This window comes from Salvelinus alpinus, chromosome 7, assembly GCF_045679555.1.
Source record: "Salvelinus alpinus chromosome 7, SLU_Salpinus.1, whole genome shotgun sequence".
Taxonomy (NCBI): domain Eukaryota; kingdom Metazoa; phylum Chordata; class Actinopteri; order Salmoniformes; family Salmonidae; genus Salvelinus; species Salvelinus alpinus.
The window spans coordinates 24497672-24514669 of record NC_092092.1 but is presented as its reverse complement, the minus strand read 5'-3'; the positions used below and the strand labels follow the sequence as shown (position 1 = coordinate 24514669).

Here is a 16998-nt window from a genome sequence, read left to right as displayed (position 1 = left end):
GTAAATGTAAAATATAGGCCATTTACTTCGGATTTCATCATAAAAACAAAGACAAAGAAAATATCAGTGGATCTCATAATATTGCAGCCCTCCACACCAGTGATTACAAAGCTAATAATTTAACTAGCCAAGGCCCCTCTTTTCCCCGGGCGTTTCTCTTGAGGACACAGATCTATGGTCTCCTTTACAGCATTATCAAAGGCAAGCGTCGGTCTCCTCCGGTCTCTCTCAAGCTGCATAAGATCCAGTCGTGTACAGTTTGACATGGATTGGCACCCCGCAGCTCACACAGACAGAATTGAAGGAAATTAACTATTAAACAGTGCCACCTAGTTAAATATTCATTTGAATCCAACGCAGAATGAATGAAACCCATCAGGGCTGCTCTCGTGCCATCCTGATCCGACCAAGCGATTCAACAAGGGACTTTCCATCCTCATAATAAGGCTCCCCAGTGAATTCACTTCACAGCTTGGTGGAAAAGGAGAGAGAATACAAAAATCTAAAAAAGTGGCAAAGGTCAGTTAGCTCTATTGTTTTAACAAAGCTGGTGGAAAACAAGAGCTCTCACACACAGCAGCAGCGTCTGTGCAAAGGGATCAGGGTGGTGTTAAACCTCTCCTTAGGCAGCCTACTGATGTATCTGACCTTTACCATCAAAAACCGGAAAAAAAATAACCCCGCAAAAAACATGTGATGCAGACAAAATCCTCCGTCATTACACAGTCAGAGCGGAACTAATATGATGACCAAATGATGGATTGATTACTAGAGCTAGCAGTCCATCGGTCTTTCTCATGCTTTCTTTGAAGCCCACCACACAAACGATGAGTTAAACATAAACTATTTGACCTCAGCATAGAGGTTATTTTGAAACAGTCTGTTGAAATTCTTCCAAGTGGTGGAGTGGAGGCATGGGGTGTTTAAATGTTTTATTCCATCTCAAAGTAGCTTTATGTTTAGAGGGAGTGTGTCATGGTTTCCGTTAGATGGTAATAGCTGGCTTTTGGCCTCTATATTTTTTTGCCGATAAATAAAAAATTGCCGCCGGACAATTGTCCAGGATAAGAAAAAAATCCCATTGCAAAATGTTATTTTTGCCTCTTCATTGATGGAAATATATTTAACCGGTCATGCTTATCGGTCTATGTTAATTTGCATAATTTAGGGGAATTAAATTGCCGTGTGTATTTTCATAGTTATGTTTATCAACCCGCGCAGCATACAGTTACAGAGCTTATGAGCGGAAAATCCGCCAGACAGCACGAGAGCTGCTGCTACAGCTTCTCAAACAGCTCATTCGTTGCTGGAGTGAAATGTGTTTTTATAAGCCCAATCATTGCGTAGCAATTCTAAATGCAATCGTGTGTTAAAAGCAGTTCTGATGGCCAAGATTAAAAAGATCTACTATTTTTATTTCTCAACTGGTCATTTAAGAGCGCTTCACATTTGCCATTCAAGTGCATATAGGCAACTTTAGGCAGGCTTCAGCGAGTCACACACCACTGACTTTGCTATGAGCTGGAGGCAGGACGCATTTTGAACACACACACTTAATTGTTTGAAACCTGAACATTTTACTTCATATTATGAGGCATGTCTTACCTTGCTTCAAAGTAAAATCCGACCATAGAAACGTGGAAGCAATCATTGAAACCAGTAGCCTATTTTCTTTTATGTTCTATTGGGTTTCAAATCAAATTTCTTTCATTTTCCAGCAGCCAGTAGACACTCCTAGTCATATTAGCAACCCGTGCTAGTTGTTGCATCTTTAGGATTTCCTCTCTCTAAATTTCGAATAGATATTTTAATCTTAGTCACATGAAACCACTCACATGAGCGGTGGGCTTTTAACAATGGTGTTTTCCCGCTAACTGCATTATGGAACGAACATGTGCACGTAGCCTACTGCCTTGCTTATGTGAAGAAATAAAAAGTTTAACATTTTAAGATAAACGTTCTGATCTGTTGCATCAGCCTTATTTTTTTTGTCAGCCTAGGGCTACTGGGTTATATGAATTTGGGATCTATCATTCACCCCCTTGGTTTGTGCTGTGGTGGAGATCTTTGTGGGCTATACTCGGCCTTGTCTCAGGACTGTAAGTTGGTGGTTGAAGATATCCCTCTAGTGGTGTGGGGGCTGTGCTTTGGCAGAGTGGGTGGGGTTATATCCTTCCTGTTTGGCCCTGTCCGGGGGTATCATCGGATGGGGCCACAGTGTCTCCTGACCCCTCCTGTCTCAGCCTCCAGTATTTATGCTGCAGTAGTTTATGTGTCGGGGGGCTAGGGTCAGTTGGTTATACCTGGAGTACTTCTCCTATCTTATCCAGTGTCCTGTGTGAATTTAAGTATGCTCTCTCTAATTCTCTCGTTCTCTCTTTCTTTCTCTCTCTCGGAGAACCTGAGCCCTAGGACCATACGTCACGGCAAACCGGGCATGATGACTCCTTGCTGTCCCCAGTCCACCTGGCCTTGCTGCTGTTCCAGTTTCAACTGTTCTGCCTGCTGTTATGGAACCCCTACCTGTTCAACTCTTAATGATCGGCTATGAAAAGCCAACTGACTTTTATTCCTGATTATTATTTGACCATGCTTGTCATTTATGAACATTTTGAAAATCTTGGCTCTCTCTAATTCTCTCCTTCTCTCTCTCTCGGAGGACCTGAGCCCTGGGACCGTGCGTCGGGGCTGCCGGGCGTGATGGCTCCTTGCTGTCCCCAGTCCACCTGGCCTTGCTGCTATTCCAGTTTCAGCTGTTCTGCCTGCGGTTATGGAACCGCCACCTGTCCCGGACCTGCTATTTTCAACTCTTGATGATCGGCTATGAAAAGCCAACTGAAAATGATTCATGATTATTATTTGACCATGCTTGTCACTTATGAACATTTTGAACATCTTGGCATAGTTCTGTTATAATCTCCACCCAGCACAGCCAGAAGAGGACTGGCCACCCCTCATAGCCTGGTTCCTCTCTAGGTTTCTTCCTAGGTTTTGGCCTTTCTAGGGAGTTTTTCCTAGCCACCGTGCTTCTACACCTGCATTGCTTGCTGTTTGGGGTTTTAGGCTGGGTGTCTGTACAGCACTTCGAGATATTAGCTGATGTACGAAGGGCTATATAAAATAAACTTGATTTGATTTGAAACTTGAACAACTGTCCCAGAATCCATTTGGAATAGGCCATTTCTTTCTTGCACAGAATGACAAGCTGACCAATTGAATAGGTACACTTTTCTGCTATGGGGATATTAGATTGCCGTTCATTACTCATCTTGTTGCTGAGGAGTAGCAAATGTGGCAGTTATTCTAACATCTTCAAAGTGTGCATCTGAAATCGTCAAAGTCGCATGTCGTTGCATGTTCTGTTTAAGAATAACCATAATCTAACTGTAATGCTGTCATTCTGAGCACCGTGGGTGAACGCCCTAATTGGGTTACACACCCAATGCATATGGGTCCAGTAAATGTATCAAAATCTCCGTTAAATTAAAATGCTGCCGGTCAAATGTCCGGCACCAACTTTCCCTAACAGAAACCCTGGTGTGTGGGGATGTTGTCATGCTAGTAGTATTCATGCTCTGTTTGAAAGCATATCTTCTGTCACTACTGCTCACCAGGGGACAGATAAAACTCTTAGAGCAGAGCATTTTCATGGTCTTTGAAGAGGAGTGTTCTTGTTGGAGAGGTTGAGAGGTTCTGTTACTACTAATGGTTCCTCTTCTGGAGGTAGAATGTCACAACGGGTACCCCAAAACACATTAAAACCTTGGAGGGTTTGGGCAACCCTGGGAGAGGACTTGACAGTTGGAACCCACTGGGTAGTTGAGTAGGCCTACCCCAGGGAGGGTAGGATGCCCAGTATGTGGCTGGCACCAATACCGGAAGAGGACACCTAGTATTGACAGTTGAGATTTAGAACTGTGGTGACATCCAACTGATTGTATCTCAGAAGATATGACAGCAAGGTATCCAACTTCAGTGAACACAAACTGTAGGCTATTCAGTGCCTGATATGACCTTCAATCGCCTAACCTTATCTACCATTCTGTGTCAATACAGCGCCTAAAGGAAAAGCAAATAGCAGCAACAATTGAAAAGCACTCAGGAAGTCATTTGAAATTGACGGTGGATATTACAATGGAGAATAAACTAATGTTCCACCACCTTTAAAGATGAATGATAACATGCATAGAATAAGCCTGCTATGTGGATGTTATTTCCACCATAATATAAAGCATTAGGCTATGCATTTAGAAAATGTCTGAGAAAAAAGTACATTTTTAAATGAAAGTATGAACATTTGACTGTATAAGTTGCTCTGGATAAGAGTGTATGATGCTAAAAGACCTAAATGTTATGTAGTAATTAAAATAAAGCAAAATAAATGACTCCATCTATTTATAAGATCTCAATTTCTAGTACACAACTAGACTGTTTCTGTCATCTCTCACACACGCCATATCTCTGAGTCACAGTACATTGCCTCTGATAATGCTCCCTATGCATGCAAATGTGGATTTAAAAAAATGCATGGGAAGCTATGGGGATGCATGCATGAGCCACTCATTCTCCAAACAAATGACAGGCGACACAAAGTGTGTGGGTGTGGGGAAATCGCCTGTGGAGACAGAGGGTGCCTATCCCCGTCTATGTTACCATTGGAAACCTCATAAGTAAATTATTCACTGTAGTCTAATCACCAATCAGCTCATTATCAGATCCACAGGTGTTCTAGAACCAGCATCATGCTGATTTTCAAGCTTTTGGAAGGAGAGAAATTGAGGTACCGGGCCACATAAAAAATGCAAGCCTTAGCATGCTTCATTATTGCATCTCAAGCTCAATAGCATGATTAGGACCCCCATGCCAGACAAGTCTAAATTAAACAATGATCTGCTCAGTTCAAACGAGGGGAATATAACCAGAAAAACAAAGACAAAATGTAGGCTCTTGCACGTAGAGGGATTTCTTCAAAATTGTAATTTTGAAGTAGGGCATAACCAGACAAATAAAAAATTATTATCACAATAATTTATCCTAAAATTATTTATTTTTGTTTTGTGGTTAAAGCAAATTACTAAAGTGTGATTTGAAATGGCTTTCCTTCGGACAAGATTGAACATTTGCATCAGTATAGCTCTTTAAATGCCCTTCCAGCCTCACAAGTTAGAGGTGGGGTGCCCAAAGGAGGGTTCAAGACATTGTATCCCAGTGGGGAATTTTCTGACTCATTTCAGGGTCCAGTCATTCCAACTAGCTAGCACCTCAATCTGACCTCCAAGCGTTTGGATAAATATAATTAAAACAGATGATTGATGGCGTCCGGCAAGCGGTACCAGGCATCAAGGCTAAGACAAACAGACTCCTAAAACAGCTTATTTTCCATTGGCCATAAGACTTAAATGGCAAATAACTACTGCTCTCCCGCTCCCAGAGTATCCACATTGATTATATACCAATCCACAAGTCTCAACCCACTCTCACAACCTACGCTGCTGCTAAAATTACTATTGATTTGATGTATTACTCCTATAGACTACTGTCCATTGATTACTATTAGTATGTATCCTGCTACTGGTCACTATTACTCCTGATTGCATGTATAACCATTAGTATGTTAACATAAGTATTTACTATTCCTGCAACCAGTCACTTTCAGCCCCAATTACATGTAAAGTATATCCTCTTCATAGGACAAGGTGGCATCCTATTACACCGGCTCCGACGCTCGTTGCATGTGGCAGGGTTTGCAGACGATAACAGATTACAAAGGAAACTCAGCCATGAGATAAACAGTGATGCAGAACTCCCAAATGAGCTAAATGCTCGCGTCGAGGAACACAACACTGTCTTGCGTGAACGCCCATTGTTCCGGCTGCTTGTGTAATCTCGCTCTAAAATCAAAGTTTGTTCATCGCGTACACAGATGTTATCGCAGGTGCAGTGAAATGTGTGTTTCTTGCTCCAACAATACCTAGAAAACACATAATCCAAAAGAGAGAAATTAAGAAATATCACAACGAGCAATGTCATAATCCGGAATAGACAGACAGCATTCGGAAAGTATTCAGACCCCTTGACTTTTCCCACCACATTTTAGAACAAGGCTGTATTATGTATTTTATCAAATCTACACACAACACCCCATAACGACAAAGTGAAAACAAGTTTTTTGACATTTCTGCAAAAAGTATTGCAAAGTCTCCTTTGCTATGAGACTTGAAATTGAGGTCAAATGCATTCGGTTTCCATTGATCAATAACAATTTTCCCAATCTTCCTCTGTCCAGTGTCTGTTATTTTGCCCATCTTAATCTTTTAATTTATTTTATTGGCCAGTCTGAGATATGGATTTTTCTTTGCAACTCTGCCTAGAAGGCCAGCATCCCGGAGTCACCTCTTCACTGTTGACGTCGAGACTGGTGTTTTGCTGGTACCATTTATTGAAGCTGCCAGCTGAGGTCTTGTGAGGCGACTGTTTCTCAAACTAGGCACTCTAATGTACTTGTCCTCTTGCTCAGTTGTGCACTGGGGCCTCCCACTCCTCTTTCTATTCTGGTTAGAGCCCGTTTGCACAGTTCTGTGAAGGGAGTAGTACACAGCGCTGTACGAGATCTTCAGTTTCTTGGCAATTTCTCGCATGGAATATCCTTCAGAACATGAGACTGACAAGCGTATGTAGACATTCCATAAAAAATGTAAAACAGCTATTTCCAGCTACAATAGTCATTTACAACGTCTACACTGTATTTCTGATAAATTGGATGTTATTTTAATGGACAAAACGAATGTGGTTTTCTTTCAAAAACAAGGACATTTCTAAGTGACCCCAAACCTTTGAACGGTAGTGTATATCACAAACACACACACATTCGCTTTCGCTCTCATATAAAGATATATCTATCTATATACACACACACACACATACATAACACACAGCTCCAAAAGTATTGGGACAGTGACAATATTTTTGGGGGTTTCTGTAATCCAGCACTTTGGTATTGAAATGATACATTGCATCATAGTCAGACTGTCAGCTTTAACTTGAGGGTATTTTCAACCATATAGGGTGAACCGTTTAGAGACTACAGCACTTTTTGTACATGGTCCCTTAAAATGGGGGGACTAAAAGTATTGGGACAAATTCACTTCCATGTGTATTAAAGTAGTCAATTGGTGTCATTTTTTTGTCACTTATATTGTAAGCGAGAATAGAATGTTTCTTAACACTTGTACATTAATGTGGATGCTACCATGGTTACGGACAGTCCTGAATGAATCATGAATAATGATGAGCGAGAACGTTACATACACATAAATATCATACCCCCAAGACATGCTAACCTCTCACCATTACAATAAAGCTTGAAGGAGCCCACTAAGAGGAGTTAGAAGAGATACTGTAGGAGGGTTAATAATACATGCCTCCACAAGACAAGAGCGAAGGGCGTCGCTCACAGTGGCGGTAATAGCGGACGGGCCGGGGGGCTAGTGGGGGCTCGCCGCTCGCGTGCCACCATCCTTAGACAGCACTTTGCAGGAGACAAAGACACAAACTAGACAGACAGGCAGGCACAAAAGAGCACTCAGTCGCCCTTCAACACTACAGGGAAAATTACATGCCAGACAGCCACAAAAGACAACGTTTTTCCACAACAAAAAACTAAAATCACACAATCTTTAAGACTCAGTCACACTTTTATTTAACTAGGCAAGTCAGTTAAGAACAAATTCTTATTTACAATGACGGCCTACCCCAGCCAAACCCGGACGACGCTGGACAATTGTGCGCCGCCCTATGGGACTCCCAATCACGGCCGGATGTGATGCAGCCTTGATTCGCACCGGGGACTGCAGTGACGCCTCTTGCACTGAGATGCAGTGCCTTAGACTGCTGCGCCACTCGGAAGCCCTTGGTGTGTGTGTGAAGAATGACACATACTAGACTGAGACACTTCACTCACACGCTAGAAGGCTGAGTCCCAAATGGTACCCCATTCCCTATGTAGAGCACCACTTTTGACCAGATAGCTATGGGCCCTGGTCAAAATCTAATTGTTTGACACGTGCCGAATACAACAGGTGTATACCTTACAGTGAAATGCTTACTTATAAGCCCTTAACCAACAAGGCAGTTTAAATAAACATTTACAAAATATTTACCACCTCCCCCCCAAAAAAGAACGAGGCTATATACAGGGGGTACCGGTACCGAGTCAATGTGCAGGGGTACATATTAGTCGAGGTAATACGTACATGTAGGTAGGGGGAAAGGGACTATGCATAGATAAACAGAGTAGCAGCAGCGGGGAAAAAAAGTCCAGGTAGCCATTTTATTAATTGTTCAGCAGTCCAATGGCTTCGGGGTAGAAGCTTGTTAAGGAGACTTTTGGACCTAGACTTAGCGCTCCGGTACCGCTAGCCGTGCAGTATCAGAGAGAACAGTCTATGACTTGGGTGGCTGGAGTCTGATAATATTTTGGGCATTACACCACCAAGTATAGAGGTCCTGGATAGTAGAAAACTGGCCCCAGTTATGTAATGGGCTGTACACACTACCCTCTGTAGTGCCTTATGGTGGGATGCTGAGCAGTTGCCAAACCAGGTGGTGATGCAACTTGTCAGGATGTTCTCAATGGTGCAGCTGTAGAACTTTGAGGATCTGGGGACCCATGCCAAATATTTTCAGTCTCCTGAGGGGGAATAGGAGTTGTCGTGCCCTCTTCCCGACTGTCTTGGTGTGTTTGAACAATGATAGTTTGTTGGTGATGTGGACACCAACAAACTTGAAACTCTCGACCCGCTCCACTACAGCCCCATTGATGTGAATGAGGGCATGCTCGGTCCTCCTTTTCCTGTAGTCCACAATCATCTCCTTTGTCTTGCTAATGTGGAGAGAGAGATTGTTATCCTGGGTACACATCCTGGTAATCAATTCACAACCCGCGGCGTTGAGAATGTTGACCCGTTTAAAAAGGTCTTGCTCACATCAGCTACGGAGAGCATGATCACACAGCCGTCCGGAACAGCTGGTGCTCTCGTGCATGCTTCAGTGTTGCTTGCCTCGAATCAAGCATAAAAAAGGCATTTAGGCCATCTGGTAGACTCGCGTTACTAGGATGGGTTTCCCTTCCTAATCCGTAATAGTTTGCAAACACTGCCACATCCGACAAGTGTCAGAACCGGTTTTGAAGGGTTCCTTCTTAGTCCTGTATTGATGCTTTGCCTTGTTTGATCGTTCGTCTGAGGGCATAGCGGGATTTCTTATAAAAGTGTCTGGATTAGTGTCCCACTCCTTGAAAACGGCAGCTTTAGCCTTTAGCTCAGTGCAGATGTTGCCTGTAATCCATGGCTTCTGGTTGGGATACGTACGCACGGTCACTGTGGGGACGACATCGATGCGACATCGATGCCCCTACTGGAGGAGCATTTTCCTGTTTGCTTATGGCCTTATACAGCTCGTTGAGTGCGGCCTTAATGCCAGCATCGGTTTGTGGTAGTAAATAGACAGCTACGAAAAATATAGATGAAAACTCTTGGTAGATAGTGTGGTCTACAGCTTGAAAGGTACTCTACCTCAGGCGAGCAAAACCTCAAGACTTGCTTAATATTAGATATTGTGCACCGGCTGTAGTAGGGCACTATACAGGGAAGAGGGTGCCATTTGGGACAGAGCAGTTCACTACTAGACTGCACTCTTCATCCTGATTTGACAGTACAGGCCAGGTCCTGTTTGTTTAGCTGAGGACCTCAGGTTACAACCAGGGTCTTTAGGACCACCAGACCCAGCTTGAAACAGTCTTCAGTCCCAATTACTCAATTAGCTTAAATTAGGGCCGGAGAGTGGGGAGTCAGTGATGGAGGGAGATGGGCCCGAGTGGCCTTCTGATGGCTGGAACACCCGGGGAGTCCTTCCCTGCTGTGACCCCCAGGGGCTTGGAAGGCCAGACCACCTCCAGGTCACTCCAACACTCAAGGCCCTGTCTCCAAACCCATTACAGAGCTGTTCAACCATCTGGAAGGTTTGCAAGGACACAGGGAGCTCTGAGGGAAAACCACAAGCTCAGCCCTCAGACAAGGCCATCACCACCTCATCCCACAAGCAGGTTCCAATACTACAAAACACTACCACTAGGTTTGAATATTCTCCGGTTTTCACAAAATGTTTCATCCCGAAAATAAAACACTTTCCCCAGGTAACCCGGTTTTTCACGGTATTTCCCACCAAAAAACGGAAGTATCATTCTAAAGCATATAAATGTTTGGATTAGAGTTTTGATCGGCATGAAAATTCAAGCCCGATGCTACATGAGCCTGATGACAGCCCAAATGATTGTGCTGTTATCCAGCACATGGATAGCACATTTCAACTACAGAAACAAATAGATGTAGCTATATCTCCTGGGTAAATAAATGAAACATGCTCCAGTAGGCTAATCTTTGAGCGTGAACTGTATTATATACTGGAATTATACACCACGTTCCAACCATGAAGCTAGGAGAACACATGCAATTCTGGTGCAGGACCTGCGGCCTACAAAGTTACAATTATGGGCTAGCAAGTTTGACTATAATAGGACCCATTTTACATTTAGTAAGCTGACGGATATATACCTTAATATCATAATATTTACCCTAATGTTGTGTTTATTACTTCTCTAGTGTTGCGTCATTCCTTCCTCACTTTCAACAGTTAAATGAAATTAGTGTTGTTGTCCTTATCTTCATTGTCATGACATGCTTGAATAATAGTTGGACTAGAATAAGATGCAGATGGAATGGTTATGAGTCTGAATAAATAAGTGCTATAGCCTACCGCCATAGCCTGTCCTCTTCTTTCAAACTCCTACTGGCTGCTGTATTTAACATTCATCAAACAAGATGAATGACGAATCATCGAATAGTTTATTAGTATAAGAAATGCAAAAAATATGTGTCCATCTAGCTATTCTCGTCTAGCTTTTCCTGGGACTCCAAGAGCTATGAAGTGTTTTTTAATGAGAAGGACCAGCGAAGTGCAGGTGCATATTGCACAAGAAACAGAGGCTATAAGTTAGAAGCGTATGCATAACCCATCATTCATTAGCTAAATATAAGGCTAATACTGCATAGAATGTATTACCTGAACGAGGTAGGGTAGGACATCTATATATGTACACTGTATTATCTTGAACAGGATTATCTACTGATGACATTTGAATGTAACGGATGGAAAGACTGCTCACTGATTTAAAGCAACGATATTCGAGTGATAGGCTGTTTTAGAACTCTGCAGCTGTAATTAAAAGAAAATCATCTTCACAATAAAAATATGGAAAAACAGTGTCCCCCGAAAGCCAGACTGATGTGTAAATTAGACACACATTCAGTCCTTATACTGCTATGGTATATGCTAAGCTGCAGCAAATGTAGGCCTTCCCGTCACAAGAAAAAAAGCTACCATGAGGGTCCATGCATTGTGAACTGCGGTCCATACCGAGATGCGCCTTCTGTCCCCACCCTGAGCGTTGATGATTGATCATACAGAGAGAAAGCCGTAGAGAAGCCAGATTCAGACATTGCATACAATTTAACAGTTCCATTTCACGTAATGCTGCTTATAGAAATAATTTATTATAATTTACCGGTTTCTTGCAGTTATTTTATCCTAGGAGAAGGGAGTGTGTTTGGGCGGGAAATCACGGTAACCAAGTTCCCGCTATTCAACTCTGACTACCACCCTGTCTGTGAAATCAATTGGGCACATTTCATCTGGTGAGGTAGTCAGAAAGTTTGTCGTGAACCACGTCAAATTGTGTCCGCAAGGAAAGCACACAGACAAACAAACTTGGATACCCAGTTTAGCAAAGCTGGTGATCCAACTGCCAAGCCAGCTGTTTAAGTTTTGTTGGGAACTCTTGCGGAAGAGAAAAAAACCTGCAAAAGCCCACTATCATTCTCTGGCTCGCTGACTCGGGGTCAAATCATATGACTGTCATTGTGTCTTTTTAGTGCAGTGAGAAACTCCAGACGGTGCCATGCCATTGTTACGTGACTCCAGGCGCTTACACCCTTCCGTGAGTTTCCCGAAATGGGGATGTTTAAGAAAAGAAAGCACAACATTTCTGTCTGTGAGAGCGCCTGCCTTCGGGCACTTCCCCCATGGGAAGAACAGCAGCCTTGGCTTTGATAGCTGCACTACTGAAGGTCTGGCTTCCCTTTGCTGGCTTCATAGACAGGTTAAATCCCAAATTACACCCCATTCCCTATATAGTGCACTACTTTTGACCAGGACCCATAGAACTCTGGTCAAATGTAGTACTATACAGGGAATATGGTGCTATTTGGGATACAAACCCAAGTCAGGCATTCTTCTTCCCCAAAGACATTTTCTTTTCTCCCTTTCCTGAAGGTAATTCAACCACAGTTGTTTTATGTGGTCTCACACACACACACAGGAGCACACACACTCCGTCCGCTGCCGACAATTCAGTCTTCAGGGCCCAAAAAATTAAAGGATTAAAGGGCGGCGGGGGAATTCATAGGAAGTGGATCTTTAGTGGGGGATCTACCCTCTGCTTACTTTGATTTGAAGCTGTAGTTTTATTTGTCAAATCAAGAAAATAAGTGTGTGCTTTGATCAAGCCCAACCACAGCACTGACGCTGTAGCACTACTTAAGGAAAAAAAACACTTGGCACCACATCTAAAAATATAAAAAAATTGAAGTGTCATATTTTCTTCGTACCCCTCCCTTTCTTTTGGAATTATTATGAAAACCAAATGGACGACCAAAGTGTTTAGATCAATTACGCCCAGGTGAGGGTGTGTTTCTTTTTACGAGACAAAACCTTGACAGATGATCCGGTGTGTCAAGCCGACACAGCGGAGGATCAGAGAGTCTCCACGGAAGCAAAGTGTGTGGGGCAACGCACCGCAGTGTTACGTGTCACACGACAACCCCTAGGCCTTTGTGTGTGTGTGTGTGTAATTACACAAAAGAAAATTACATTATTTTCCAAACAAAGCAAAAACAACAACTACTTGGCAGTCACGTGCATAGACATACGTACAGTATAAATATTTTAAAAAGGGGAGCAACTACCAACTTAACTGGCTTTTTTGTCTAAGAATTGTGTTACCCTATTAGAGAAACAAATACTAATACTGTAAAACCCTAATCTCTCTATGGGCTCATTGGTTCTTTTTTGAAGGAAAGTATCGCTGGCCAGCCGATATCATTGAGCAGGCATACTACCAGCATAGGTAAGGTTAGGTCTGCATCCCAAATGGCACCTTATTCCTTATATAGTCAAAAGTAGAGCATTATGCAGGGTAACAAGTCCCCATTTGGGACACCAACTGGAGGAAATGGCCTCCTTGAACCAGGTGGCTCTTTTCCCTTTAAACTACATTTAATTCAATCCCTCAATCTTGCCAATTAAAACGGATGACATCACAGGGATCTGTCACCACAAAGGGACATTGAGAAAGACAAGAAACATGGAGGCAGACAGGGGCTGCCTTGTGTGGAGTGAAGCCCTGGTCTGTGACAACTGGTGCTGGCCACAAGAAAGAGAAGCCCTGGCCTAAAGATTTAATGCCCTCAGATTCCAGACAGAACCGTGAGGAGACTCGGGCTCTGCTTACATAAGGTCTGAGAAAAACAAGGCCATCCACATAAAAAAAAGGGAGGAAAACATGTTGAGGTAAGACAGTCCTACAAGAGCTCTGTATTTACTTTCAAAGACAATTTACTGCGATCCAATGACAATGGCATTTTTACCTCACCCACAATTTTCTTCCTGTGTGTCTCTTTGCCAGCGTGAATAATGACTGTCAGTTGGCCAAGTGCACGCCGCCACCACCCACCCATAATGCACTGGCCTGGCTGGCGGGCCCATTAAGACTTCAAAGCGGAGACACATCAAACAAAACAAATCAACATGAATTCCATTTGTCCTGCTCTACTGTAACACTACCTACCAACTCTACAACTTAGACTACTACCCTTCATGTCCGGTTGAAGGTAGTCCACATGTTCCACACTGCCCACTTCAGAACAGCAGCCAACCCACAGCCACACACTCCCCTCTAGGACCCGATTAAAAACTGAGTTGCGGAGAAGGCGGACGGAATCAAAGAATCTAGACATTAAAACAAAATTCAAAAATGGATTGAACTTAGTAGGAAATCAACTAAAATGTTTTGAACTTAATAGAAAATGCATTAATTTGCCCAAGATTATCATAAGACATGAACAAAATGCATCAGTGATTTGTATTTTCCTTGAAATGGCACAGGAATGCCCGCGTCTATGCGTGCGTGTTGGTCTACCACTAGAATGATCTCATGATTATTTGCATCATTCCAGTGGCCATTTGTCGTGCAAACACTGCAATCAGATGAGCACTACAGAAACATTGCTAACATCGGTCTAATGATTTTTAAAGCGAAAAACAGAAACCTGGAAAATAAAACCAAATCAGACTAATTTAACTGATTTTGCAGGGCCTCAGACCCATCACCTAAACCCAGTCTTAGTGGGTGGCTCCCTGGACTTCACCTTCACCCAAGCCCCAGGCTTCTGTTCTGACTAGGCCTGGCTGGTGACTGCTGTGCTGGGAGGAGATGATGAAAGGAGAAAGATCTAGTACTCTAAATGAAAGATGAATCATCATGTCCTTCCTTGCCCCGAACAAATTCCTATAGAGAAAATTAAGAATGACAGCCGCTGACTTGATACAGATAGGGACAGACATACAGGGATGGACATGATGTAGCTACCGCCTCTCCCATCTCTCAGCACTGAACTCCTCAGGGCTGGGGCCCTGGAGCCCTACAGCTGGGGATTAGAGACTACCAACCTGCCCCTGCTTTTAGAGAAGGAGACATAACTGTCACACCTATAGGATATTTTACACTCCTGCTCCAGTGTAAGGTAGATGGGTGAAGAGGTCAATTGAAGGGGAAAGGCAGGCAGAGTTTAATTCCAATAAGTCAATGACGGGACAATGACATTTTTTTTGTTTGATGGATTGACGCTATTCAAATTTCTACAGATGTCACCCTGACAATGACACGCTAGACTAGAGGAAATACTACATGCCTGCACGGAAAGGTCAGGTCCAAGAGCTTTGGATTGTTGGGACAAATAAGTTCCGTTCATTGTGACCCGGTTGAGAAAATAACCTAATTCCAGCTCTAAAGGAGAGAGCGGAGGACACTGCCTGGAACTTGGCTGTTGAAGGCTGGGCTAGTGTTAGGGCTAAGGGAGGGCTTTACAACCAAACACATTTTGCAACAAAAAGCATTTCTCATTGGACTAGCTCAGGTTAGTCCCTCCCAGTTTTAGTCAGTTTTCTTCAGTTTGGAGCATACCTAGTGAACGTAACCCTGCTGTCTGCCCCCTAGGGCAGGAACCTGCAGTGTAATCAGGGCCCTGGACAAATTACAGGCAGAAGGCCGCAGCTAATTGGGGTTCAACTCAGGGCTGAGGGAGAGGTTGTCCATTAAACTAATATTCTTAAGTCATGGAGCGCATTCCAGCGCACAGCGTCAACACTCAGCGAGGTCTGATTATTTCAGCCATTTTAAGTGTCCAGGCGCAGCGGTCAGCTTTCAGCAGGCAAATAATAACAGTTTTCCAGTTTGAGTCGCCTGTTAATGCATTTTTTAGATACGCAGCGAGAGAGGAATTTAACTAAAGTTCAAAGGTGCTGTCAATGGCTCCCGCAATGTTTTGTAGAACAACAAGAAGTGCACGACGAGGGGACAGTACTGTGTGTGTGCATGTCTGTCAGCCAGTGAGTTCATGTTTGTGTAAAGTGCAATGAAAATCTATTACGCGTTTCAGAACCCAACTGTAATCTTGCCAGCCGTTGAAATGAGACCTCATCCATCTTTCAGAGAAACAACTTAAGAGGGAGAAGAAGAAGAAAAAAATTGACCACTCGGGACCGATTACAGTGATTTTAATGTTTTGTAAGTCTGGGGTTGACCAGGGGAAGACGTTAAATGCAGAATCATTAAAGTTTTGAGGTATTAACCACCCATACAGTGCCAGAAACCAAAGATTTGGCTTTTGTTCTCCATGTAAAACAAAGTTCATCACGGGGAGGGGATATAGTCCACAATAATACATGCATTAATAATAATGCAGGCCTATATACACAGCTAATTGTGCTTTTCTTCACAGTCCTTTACCGATGGTCATATCTCACTGCAATAACAAGACAATGTCTGAAACCAAACCAAGAATGCCCAGGCAGGCTACTCTGCATGATCATTTTGACACACGCGCACACAGCTGTGACGCAACTGACCTGGTTGATGGAGTTGGCGGTGCAGGAGGCGAGCCCTGTCCCGAGGGATGCCAGGAAGAAGGTGGCAGGGTCAAAGGGCACTGGAGCCATGGCAAAACCAGCTGCTGCCGTCCACACTACTAATGCTGAAACAACCAGACAACAATATCAACATCATACCTACACACACAAGCAACATGCACGCTTATCATACTTGAATACCCACCATCATTTCCATATCAATTATAGGACTACAGCTTTGGGCAATTACTGGCAGAACAGGATCAGGAATGCAAACTGGTGAGTGCCAGAAAAAGGTGACACGGAAACACAAGAACATTCTGTGTAAACTGCTAGAAAGTCTGGTTAATTTCAGAGTGTGGTTGTCACGATAACAACATTTTACTAACGATGTGATACAAGGTCAAGTATCACAATAGAGTTTTCTATACATTCTGCACCTGTGCTACACAAAAACCGGTCCCTGATCTTCACACCTCAATACAACACATTGAATGGGCTACTGCAGAAAATGGCCAATTTGCTCATATCCAACGGCCTACTTGTGATTTGGCAGGAAGAATGTAATCAAAAAATATAAACACATATTGATCTGCATTTTCATTGTGGCAGTAAGGGGGAGAAAACAGTTTATGAAACCATATTTAGTAGGGCCCGGAATTGCCAGGAACCTCACGATACGATATTATCACGATACTT

At 43.2% G+C, this 16998-nt stretch overlaps 1 protein-coding gene across 3 annotated transcripts in view; it reads right to left on the bottom strand.

Annotated features, from left to right (window-relative positions):
• cox10 (cytochrome c oxidase assembly factor heme A:farnesyltransferase COX10) overlaps positions 1 to 16998 on the bottom strand; it is a 66858-nt gene that overhangs the window by 38733 nt on the left and 11127 nt on the right. For all 3 annotated transcript variants that reach the window (XM_071409541.1, XM_071409540.1, XM_071409542.1), the window contains one exon: positions 16300 to 16424. In XM_071409541.1, coding sequence (XP_071265642.1) covers positions 16300 to 16424 — 125 coding nt within the window. The remainder of the gene's footprint in view (positions 1 to 16299; positions 16425 to 16998) is intronic.